Source organism: Biomphalaria glabrata, chromosome 8, assembly GCF_947242115.1.
Source record: "Biomphalaria glabrata chromosome 8, xgBioGlab47.1, whole genome shotgun sequence".
Taxonomy (NCBI): domain Eukaryota; kingdom Metazoa; phylum Mollusca; class Gastropoda; family Planorbidae; genus Biomphalaria; species Biomphalaria glabrata.
The window spans coordinates 876,109-887,288 of record NC_074718.1 but is presented as its reverse complement, the minus strand read 5'-3'; the positions used below and the strand labels follow the sequence as shown (position 1 = coordinate 887,288).

Sequence of the window (11,180 nt, the reverse complement as noted above, 5' to 3'; positions counted from 1 at the left end):
TATTCTCTAAAGTACCAGTATAATGAGGTACTATAAGTTATCTATTTTGTGTTTGTAAAATGTTTTACATGTTTCGGATGTTCCTTCAGAGTTGAAGATAGTTTACTTCCTAGTCCAAACCTCCCGCAGGATGACGTGGGATGGGAGCGGGCAGGGTTTGAACCCTCGACCGTCGATAAATCTGAACGACAGTCCAGCGCGCAAACCGCACGACCAGGCAGCCATTTGTATGTGACAATACTCATGCAGTAAATTAAAACTCAATTATTGATTTAAAAATTTGGTATCACAAAATTATCTTTCATTGTTTTCATTCTGGCCAGATTTTTCTGACTTTTGACATGCATTTGTTTTATTTTTATATTTAAAAAGAAAAAGTTATCATTTTGGTTTGTCTATACAGGACCAGTTTTTTTTTCATTAATTCAAGTGTAAGGTTTTATGTCAAATGTTCCACCATTAGAAAGTAATACTGTGTTTTTTTCACAACTAATGGCTGTCTAGTCATTTGGTATGTGTATCATTCAATGGGCTCAATGGTTCCAGGCTCAGTCCCTGCCCACCGCCATAACACCTTTAGTAAAATCATTAAATCTAAAGATCCTTCAGGATAGAAGACTAAAATATTTTTCAGCGCATTATGATATTAACAGGCTTATAATAACATGGAGTGAAATGTATTTATTTGTTAATTACTCTACATTCCCAACAGTTTTTAATTTAATGTAGACACATTAGTAGAATCTAGTGTTGTCTTAGACATTCTTCATTTGAACCTATACCAGTGTACCATTTTGTTGAGCAGATATTAAGAAAGTATTTCATTAAATTGTGCCATGGTTAACTAGGTACCTTTTGCTTTGGCTTATGGACAGTTCTGTTAATGTTAAGTATAGGACAATTCTGTTAATGTGAGTTTAGGATAATTCTGGAAATGTCAAGTTTAGAATAATTCTGTTAATATCAAGTTTAGGATAGTTCTGTTAATGTCAAGTTTAGGATAGTTCTGTTAATGTCAAGTTTAGGACGGTTCTGTTAATGTCATGTTTAGTACAGTTCTGTTAATGTCAAGTTTAGGATAGTTCTGTTAATGTCAAGTTTAGGACAGTTCTGTTAATGTCAAGTTTAGTACAGTTCTGTTAATGTCAAGTTTAGTACAATTCTGTTAATGTCAAGTTTAGTACAGTTCTGTTAATGTCAAGTTTAGGACAGTTCTGTTAATGTCAAGTTTAGGACAGTTCTGTTAATGTCAAGTTTAGTACAGTCCTGTTAATGTCAAGTTTAGGATAGTTCTGTTAATGTCAAGTTTAGGACAGTTCTGTTAATGTCAAGTTTAGTACAGTTCTGTAAATGTCAAGTTTAGGATAGTTCTGTTAATGTCAAGTTTAGAGCAGTTCTGTTATTGTCAAGTTTAGGGTAGTTCTGATGATGTCATTTTAGGGTAGTTCTGTTAATGTCAGGTTTAGGATAGTTCTGTTAGTGTCAAGTTTAGGACAGTTCTGTTAATGTCAAGTTTAGAGCAGTTCTGTTAATGTCAAGTTTAGGATAGCTCTGTTAATGTCAAGTTTAGAGCAGTTCTGTTATTGTCAAGTTTAGGGTAGTTCTGATGATGTCATTTTAGGGTAGTTCTGTTAATGTCAAGTTTAGGACAGTTCTGTTAGTGTCAAGTTTAGGACAGTTCTGTTAATGTCAAGTTTAGAGCAGTTCTGTTAATGTGAAGTTTAGGATAGTTCTGTTAATGTCAAGTTTAGGGTAGTTCTGATGATGTCATTTTAGGGTAGTTCTGTTAATGTCAAGTTTAGGACACTTCTGTTAGTGTCAAGTTTAGGACAGTTCTGTTAATTTCAAGTTTAGAGCAGTTCTGTTAATGTGAAGTTTAGGATAGTTCTGTTAATGTCAATTTTACGGCAGTTCTGTTATTGTCAAGTTTAGGGTAGTTCTGATGATGTCATTTTAGGATAGTTCTGTTAATGTCAGGTTTAGGATAGTTCTGTTAATGTCAAGTTTAGGACAGTTCTGTTAATGTCAAGTTTAGGACAGTTCTGTTAATGTCAAGTTTAGGATAGCTCTGTTAATGTCAAGTTTAGAGCAGTTCTGTTATTGTCAAGTTTAGGGTAGTTCTGATGATGTCATTTTAGGGTAGTTCTGTTAATGTCAAGTTTAGGACAGTTCTGTTAGTGTCAAGTTTAGGACAGTTCTGTTAATGTCAAGTTTAAAGCAGTTCTGTTAATGTGAAGTTTAGGATAGTTCTGTTAATGTCAAGTTTAGGGAAGTTCTTATGATGTCATTTTAGGGTAGTTCTGTTAATGTCAAGTTTAGGACACTTCTGTTAGTGTCAAGTTTAGGACAGTTCTGTTAATGTCAAGTTTAGAGCAGTTCTGTTAATGTGAAGTTTAGGATAGTTCTGTTAATGTCAAGTTTAGGGAAGTTCTTATGATGTCATTTTAGGGTAGTTCTGTTAATGTCAAGTTTAGGACACTTCTGTTAGTGTCAAGTTTAGGATAGTTCTGTTAATGTCAAGTTTAGAGCAGTTCTGTTAATGTGAAGTTTAGAGCAGTTCTGTTAATGTCAAGTTTAGGGTAGTTCTGATGATGTCATTTTTGGGTAGTTCTGTTAATGTCAAGTTTAGGACACTTCTGTTAGTGTCAAGTTTAGGACAGTTCTGTTAATTTCAAGTTTAGAGCAGTTCTGTTAATGTGAAGTTTAGGATAGTTCTGTCAATGTCAAGTTTACGGCAGTTCTGTTATTGTCAAGTTTAGGATAGCTCTGTTAATGTCAAGTTTAGGGTAGTTCTGATGATGTCATTTTAGGATAGTTCTGTTAATGTCAGGTTTAGGATAGTTCTGTTAATGTCAAGTTTAGGACAGTTCTGTTAATGTCAAGTTTAGGATAGTTCTGTTAATGTCAAGTTTAGGGCAGTTCTGTTAATGTCAAGTTTAGGGCAGTTCTGTTATTGTTAAGTTTAGGGTAGTTCTGATGATGTCATTTTAGGGTAGTTCTGTTAATGTCAAGTTTTAGTTTTATTGACTCTAAAATAATTTATAATCTGCTTTTCAGGTTCAAGGTAGAGAAATCATTCAAAAGTTTTATCCAAATGGAACTCCATTTCTGATAATATTTCCTGATGGAACTGGAAATGTTTTGTATCCTTTGCTAAAATTAGAATTAAATAATTTGAACTGTTGGAGGTACCAGAATTTACTGTCAGAAACCTGTTTTGGTTTGAATGATCTGCCATAATTTTCTTGTGTTTGCAGTATGTTTTTAAAGATTGATGTATTAAAACATATGCAAATGTGCACACGTGGTGAATTACAATTCTTTTCTATGTCCTTAACGTATTTAAAGTTATCCTTCTGGAAGAATTGCTATTTTAATCACCAGTGTGACACTAGGACAGAATACTTATGTTGTTCTCGATGATAGTACAGAATCACAGATACTCGCAGTCTTGGATGCAACTGGTTGTGGAACTTTGCTATTTCATGGGATGGAAAAATTAGGTATTAGTTTCTTTTTTAACTTGAGATGTGTTTCCCTGATTTTTGTGTGAAATTATTGTAAACTTTCAATAGGGAAGGAAGTTGAGCTTCACCTTATGGATCATATAGTACTTATTTAATTGATATGTAGATACAGGCATTAAACTTAGGATTGTCAAGTTTATGAGTTGGTTGTTTGTGTTGAGCAGTGCTGGCAGAGCCTGAGAGGAACATAACAATATGATCCATAACATCCAAGGATTTAAATACACTTGAAGTTTATTTTTTAAATATAATGTATTTAAATAGAAAGTTTAAATCTTTTGATGATAATCATGCAGAGTTAGAGTTAGGGTTAGTGCCTCCTAGTTATTGACTATATTTAAACTTAGGAATGTGTCAATGCACGTTTTGAGACGTGGCGTTGATATTGTGTGACATGTATTTCTATCACACACATGAGGGACTGGTCACTACTACTGTGTCGCGAATGCGTAGAATGCTGGGTTTGTGCGTAGAATGCGTAGAATGCTGGGTTTGTGCTTCCTGGAGTACTCTTGACACGTGACAAAAATAGATACTACAGATTGACTTAAGTCCGTTTCAGCAGACAAAATATAAAGTTTATTTGATAACAATAATAATAATACTGCACTCCTTGTTAGTTACACAAGTCTACAAGAAATAATCCTATCCACATGACAGTGGTATCAAATATATCCAATACGTTAAACTCTCTAGAGTATATTACAAATCACGTCCGTATCTCAGCGGGTAACACTGTACAGAATAATACAGAATAACTACTAGAAATACATGTCTCAAAAAGACCACTGGCATCAATTGCCCAAAAGTTACTACCTAACTGACATTACTACTCGACTTTCTAAGTCGCTACTGTCCGTCCCGGACCAAAAATACTACTTGACTGCCCGGTCCAAAGTATACCACTTGACTGCTTGACTGAACTCAAAGTCAACTTTTTTATTCATTCTACTTCCTGTTTTCTACATCAGGAATTCCACGTGTCTTTTAACCTCTTAACCCGAGGTGAACATTAAATCAGGCAATGTCAACTGAGACTGTGACTGAATGAAATAAGAAAACAAATAATTATATTTTTTAAATATTCACCTATCTAGCCTCATTGACAATTGGCATATACTCTTAAAACATGGATGATCTTTTCATTTGTATTTCTTTTTTACAGAAATAGTAGTAATGTTCCTTTTGAGTTTTACTTGTTATCTTTATTAAATAGTCTAAATGAATGCAATATTAACACCTGTAAATAGATAATGAACTAATGGAAATTAAAAGATATGAAAGTAATGGCAATACAAATGTGAGATTTCATAGTAGTACCAATATTTTGTCTAAATAAGTGATATATTGTAGGAGAGCTATGCTACATTACTCATAGACACTTTTCAGAAAGCAATGTTCAAAATTCAGTGTTCAGAGTCAACTCAGGAAATGTGGGTTTAAGTCTTGTTCCTATTACTTTGTATCACATTAGTGTAGTGTTCCAAGCTGAAGTCAAAATAAAAGGATGATACAATTGACTTTAAAGCTTTAATGCAGTGATGCCCAAAGTACGGCCCGCGGGCCAGAACCGGCCCGCGATGTGGTTCCATCCGGCCCGCCGAAACGTCGGCACAAAAAGTAGATAATCCTTCCCCCCCCCCTCTTTGTATATGTATGTTGTATATGTATTTTTACCCCCGTTAGTGCCCTCAAGTTTTCTGTGATGGAACTCTGAATGTAGAATCTACCAAGAAAAGGGAATGGATCTTTTTTTTTTTTGTGGAACATGATAGTAAGCCAACATATTTGTTTTGTAAAGAAATCTCGTCGGGGTCGCCAGTTGGGAAGAAACAAGTTCTTTTAAAGTATAAACTGCCTTTTATTGTGAAGCATTCAAACCTAACCTATTTACAAGGCGAACATTATCTACAGATAACCAACTCCACTAGATGACTTCCTTCTGCATATTTTCAACACACTCGTCACTACCCGCAAGTCCCCTAACTCTCCGATACCCAACCCTTGACCTTGTGTCACGGTTGACAACACACATAGTAACCGTGTCACAACAGCCTGGCTGTTTCAAAGAGAAAAAAAACATGCACAGCGGCATTATAAAACAAATATGAAGACCTTCTTGGTTTGAGCCGCGTCTTAAAGATTGGTTAAACTACGCCTAGAGATTGGAGGACCGATGAGAATATTTACCGAAGAGAAAACAAGAAAATAAGTTGGTGGTAAAGGTAGTTAAAATGTTGCTCACATTTTAAGTAGAGAAATGAAACCATTTTAAGACGCGTAAAAAATGATTGACTTTAACTATCCCATTAATAAATGTAAGTGCTAGATCCAATAGTTTCAAATAGTTTCAGGTGAATTTTTATTTCATTTTTCGTACCTTTTTGTTGATGTGGCCCGCGACACGCGTTTCGAAAGTTAAAATGGCCCGCAGGTAGAATTAGGTTGAGCATCACTGCTTTAATGTATTCCTATCTATTTCTGTTTATTGCATTATTCATTTTTTTTAAAGTTGGCCTTAAGCTATTTCAATATGCTTGCATTATATTATATTTACCCAACTTTTTGGGTATCTGACTTTAGTTGGGTAAAGTAAAGGCGGTTGATCATTGTGCTGGCCACATAACACACTTCTCATTAGGAGACCTTAATATCATCTGCCCTATAGATCACACGGTCTGAAAAGGGAACTTTACTTTGACTAATTATATTTAGAGCAGTGTCATCATAATTTACTGATAAAAAACAAAACAAAATGTATCTTACATAACTGATAGAACAATAAATAAAACAATGTATTAGGCAATAAAATTGACAAGTGATCAACATAGGGTTTTATTCTATCATTTTTTGTTTCATTATAAGTTTTGGAAGTTGTAAAACAAATTATAAATATAGAACATGTTTGAAAATAACCTAAATATGAACAAAGTGATTTCTTTCTTTCAGGTTAAATTATGATCAACAGGTCGGAATTGAATTAGATTTTACTGGGTCAAGAAGAAGATCTTGGATCTGGAAGGATCATGAAACCCACGTCCATGCTCCGCCTTTCCAGCCCATAGTTTTTGGCATGAACTACTTTCTAAGTGTTCGAGTGATGTCACAGGAGAATATAGCCTTATCCCTAACTGGAAAAAAAAGAAGCTGTAGATTTAATGTAGGCACCAAATTAAAGGTAAAGGTCATTTCTTTCATTATAGGATGGAGGACAGTTCTAGATGGATATTAGACAATCCTCTATTTCATAGTACTTTCTTTTTTTTTTTTGTTAACATAGACATATTTCCTTTTTTAGGGTGGCGGGTGTGGGGCATATTGTAACTTGACCTGCTTCTGTCTTTTTGTCCCTTCCACCTGGTAAAAGCAACATGAAGGAGCCAATTGAACAAAATTCTATCTCCTGAAATCATCATCATCAAACTTTATTTCAGTGAGGGCTTAAGAGGTTCAAATCCTCTCTTATAATAGCTTTGGACAGAAACCTTGATGTTTTGCGAAGTGCATGTATGTCACAATATAGGTCAAGAATTAGTGGTTTCCCCAGACCTGTCGAGCATGAGACATGCTAAATATAAGCCAACGGGACAGTGACCCATCCTTCACTATGCTATTATAACTAGCTCAGGCATTGGCAGCCTCCACCTCCAGACTTCACAGGCTTATGTCCCAGCACTCAACCATTTTTCCATTTCTATTTTTTTTTATTGTTGCCAAAGCATGCTGGAAACTCACACCCAAGGAGTCTGCAATGATGTTGCCAGTCACTCCTATGTGACTCGGTACCCACTGCATTATTACCAGGGTGCCTTAGCATTGGTTAATATTGTGTGAAGCCATGATGACCGTGTTGATATAGGGGGGGCATAGTCCAGAGCTTTGCAAAGCCTGTAGCACAGGCTTCGAGCCAGTGACCATAACAGTCTGTGTTGCCCTCGTAATGACTTTTAAGGCTTTACAGATGACCATGGCCTCCATATTGAAACTGCAAACACTACCACAAGATCCAAAGATTTTAACTGAGTCAGAACCAAGAAACTCAATTTAGGCTCCAAAACCTGCTCTTCCAGAGTCTATTGATGCTGACCTATCAGTATATGTAAAAATAGCATTAGGCTTGAAGGCATTGATGGTGCTATTATTCAGTGGCAGTAGATGAATGCCTTAGATTAGTGGCATTGGAATCCACTAGTTTCAAGTGAATGTCTGGGTCTGTGGGGCAATACCAAGGGGGAAGGCAGTGAAAATGTTGAATATTATGCCTGTTGATGGAGAGGCCATCTTTATCAGCTAATCTTGTGGCATGATGCATGAAAGACTATATCCGGATACATCTTCTGCATCTCTAACCATCTACTAGTTTTCTAGCTGGGGGGGTATTCATCCAGTCTTTTGTATCAGTGGCTAATTGTCTGGTTGCAAAGAAAGTGCCCACAGATGTAGGTCAGGGGAGGACAGACACTTTGGTGTTGGAAATCAGGAAAAACAATATATGCTTCTAGTGCATCAAGACTTATAATCTTTCAGAACTGGCTTAAGATGATAGAATAATGATAGGCACTAGACACACCATCATAGCTGGAGACTTGAAAACCCATTCACCTTCCTGGGGCTATGATGACACTGAGCTCCCAAAACAAAAATGTCTCTAAATTACAACAAATATATGTGTCAAAGGATTTTAATCTATATGCAAATGAAAAATGTAAGTAATGTATCGTAATTGATGTCAGGCTGAACATGAGTATGCATACTAACATACATTAGTGGTGTGTGTTCATTTCTAATTTTTTTAAAGACATATAAATCAAAACGAAAGTGCATATGAAATAATATAAACTGAGTAAATGAGAAATATGTACACACACATATAATCATTCACATACTTTGTCTCTATTTTAAGATGGTGATGCCTGAGAATTATCTTGACAAGTTCAATGAATATCAACTTTACATAGATGAGCATAAACTCCACATTCAGTAAGTTCTTTGAATTATTTGTATTTATATGAATGGCTGCCTGACCATGTGGTATGCGCTGTAGACTATCATTTCGTTGGTCACAGATTTTAGTGCTGTCCACTGCGTCATCCTGCAGGAGATTTTTCCGAGGATGTAATTAACTTCAATTTGGAAAAAAACATCTGAAAAATGTAAAAAAAAAATATTATTCTGGGTTATCCTTTCTAAATCAAAATATCATTGCAAATATTTCTGACTTTTGATTTTTTTTTTAAGATGTAAGACTTAATCTTTTTTTTTTCTTATTAGCAAATTATTATGTTGAAAGTTTTTATTTTTTTCTACACAGGCATCTTTTTAAAACAGAAATTTAATATAATATGGATTGTTTTCTAGGGTTAGGCAATGGTTACCTTCTTAGGAATAACCTTAACCCCCAAAAAAGTACAGTACCCTTGTGATCTATAGAGTAGATGATTTAATTAGGATGTAATGATGAAGGAATGACCAACTGCTATTGCTTTCCTTAACTAATGTCAGGTACCCATTAGAGTTGCATGGAATCAGCGGCCTTCTAAAAATCCAGAAATTCAAAATCCCAGTCTTCTTGGAGATTTGAATCCAGGATCCCTAGGTTTAGAATCCAAGCATTTTACCACTCATCCACCACACCCCCAAAATAAATAGCAAAAAAAATTTAATTTGTGAAATAGGTTCAGATTTACTTTGGGTTCTGCTACTATTCTCTTGTGCACACTCCATTGGCTTCCTGTGAAAGTAAGAATCGACTACAAGGTGGCCACACTATAATAAAGAAATGCCCCTGTACCTTAGCGAACTGATCACTTCATATGTCCCTCAGAGAGCCCTGCCCTCAATGGACTCAATGCTTGTAGTGGTGCCATGTTTCTCCCTCAAAATCTATGGTCTGTGGGCTTTTTCAGTGCACGGACAAAAGGTTTAGAACTCACTCTCTATTGATCTCAGACATACATTCAAGAAAAAAATCAAGACCTAACTGTTTAAATTTTTTTAGATTAGTTTGTCATTTTAGCTCTCGTGTTTGTGTTTGTAATGTTATCACAGCGCCTTGAGCCTACATTTTGTTTGTTAACAGCGCTTCTTAAATAAAATTATTATTATTATTATTATTATTATTATGGTCTTCCAAAAGTGTGCCCTTTGGTATTTGAACACTAAGCATGCATATCGCATGCATGTATAAAATAATTCGTACTAATCTGCAAAACCAATAAGCAATATTTGTATGTATATGTGTGAAATTTAATCTGAGAACTACTTTGTTTTTCTGTTTGATTGAAGTAAAGAAGTAAGGTCATCTAATTATGTTACATGTTTCTAGAAAGGTAAATTGTGTTTTGACATTTTTAAATCACAGACTAACAAGTTCAATTTTTTTTTTCTTAAATTTTTTCTAACAGAAGTTTAATGATCAAAGTCAACAATTTATTGAAGTTTCCCAAGTCTCCAAAACTGGACTCAATGTTACCTCCTGTATCTCTAACATCTAAACAATTCAAAGTCAATCAGAAACGACAACAATTGAATTCCTTACCTCCAAGAAATAAAGAAAAGAGAATAACAAAACAGCACAGATTACCTCCCTTAGACCAGACCTCTGTCATTGTAAATTAACTAAGGACTGGATGCTCCAAAAATACAATGTAGAGAATCTTTTCTCTGGAGTCTGTGAGAACTCTATTAAACAGTCTAAGTTTTCAATAGCTTCTAAAGTTACATAAGTTGAAAATAGTCTCTTCTTGAAAATGCATCATTTGGTCACTATCTGACTAGTCTAAAATGAGACCAAACATGTTATTTTGTTACCAGTTTTAACTAATGCTTTTTGTATTTATTATGAAACATATTAACATTTTGTTTTTAGTAAATTATTTCATATAAAAAAATATTAATTTTTTTGAAGAGCTACATTGTATATATTTTAAACTCATGTTTTTCTTGTCTAATTTACATTAACATTTTTTTATTTTAAAAATTCATTCCTGTTTGTTTTTGTTTTTTTGATTCTTTAAAACCTGTAGATAAAGTGCTTTATTTTTACCCAGTGACATGGACACAAAAAAAAAGATTTTTTTAAATAAATAAAATAACTACACACTAAGTTCCATCAGTCAAAGAGGATGTGATATTTTGTAAGCTTTATGGCATATATCAGTATACTTGTATTAGGAAAAGTAATTTTTTCTTTTTTTACTTCTAAGCAGCAAATGTTTTGCCATGTGGAATATCTTGAAATGTGACTATATAATAAATTTATTGTTCAATGTTTGATGTGTTTCAAAGAATGGGCTCTTCTTCGACATTATTATATAAGTTAGAAACATTCCTTCGGAAAAGATCATCCTGTGTGTGCCCGTGTCACTTAGACACATTTGTCGCATCAAAATGAAGACAGGAGAATAGAAGTTTAGTATTCTCTAGAATAACTATGCAAACAATTAACTTTATTTTACTTTGCCCTTCAGCTGGTATCAGCCACTCTATAGTTAACTGACCCATGCTAGACAGTCACATATGAAACTTGATCAGCAGTTTATTCCTCCAAACAAAAATATCTAGGGTCACCCGGTGTGTCAATACACACTATACCAATATTGGTAATAATTTAAAACGAGCACACCTACTGTCACTGATATCTTATTTTGTTTA

At 34.5% G+C, this 11,180-nt stretch overlaps 1 protein-coding gene across 2 annotated transcripts; it reads left to right on the top strand.

The window, feature by feature from the left end:
* Nucleotides 1–2,748: 2,748 nt before the first annotated feature.
* On the top strand, nucleotides 2,749–10,797 carry LOC129927651 (uncharacterized). 2 transcript variants are annotated; one of them, XM_056037569.1, is made up of 5 exons: nucleotides 2,749–3,143; nucleotides 3,349–3,503; nucleotides 6,477–6,705; nucleotides 8,431–8,507; nucleotides 9,932–10,797. In XM_056037569.1, the coding sequence occupies exons 3-5, from the start codon at nucleotides 6,601–6,603 to the stop codon at nucleotides 10,143–10,145; spliced, it is 396 nt and encodes a 131-aa protein (XP_055893544.1). In that variant the 5' UTR covers nucleotides 2,749–3,143; nucleotides 3,349–3,503; nucleotides 6,477–6,600; the 3' UTR covers nucleotides 10,146–10,797. The 2 variants fall into 2 exon arrangements, with proteins under 2 accessions (XP_055893544.1, XP_055893545.1); XM_056037570.1 differs by lacking the exons at nucleotides 2,749–3,143; nucleotides 3,349–3,503 and adding an exon at nucleotides 5,633–5,752.
* The last annotated feature ends 383 nt before the right edge of the window (nucleotides 10,798–11,180 follow it).

Bases quoted from the DNA above. Each gene is read 5' to 3' on its own strand.
- LOC129927651 (XM_056037569.1), top strand. From the start codon at position 6,601: ATGAACTACTTTCTAAGTGTTCGAGTGATGTCACAGGAGAATATAGCC. The intron at 6,706-8,430 runs GTAAAGGTCATT...CTCTATTTTAAG, and splicing joins ATGTAGGCACCAAATTAAAG to ATGGTGATGCCTGAGAATTA. The intron at 8,508-9,931 runs GTAAGTTCTTTG...TTTTTCTAACAG, and splicing joins GAGCATAAACTCCACATTCA to AAGTTTAATGATCAAAGTCA.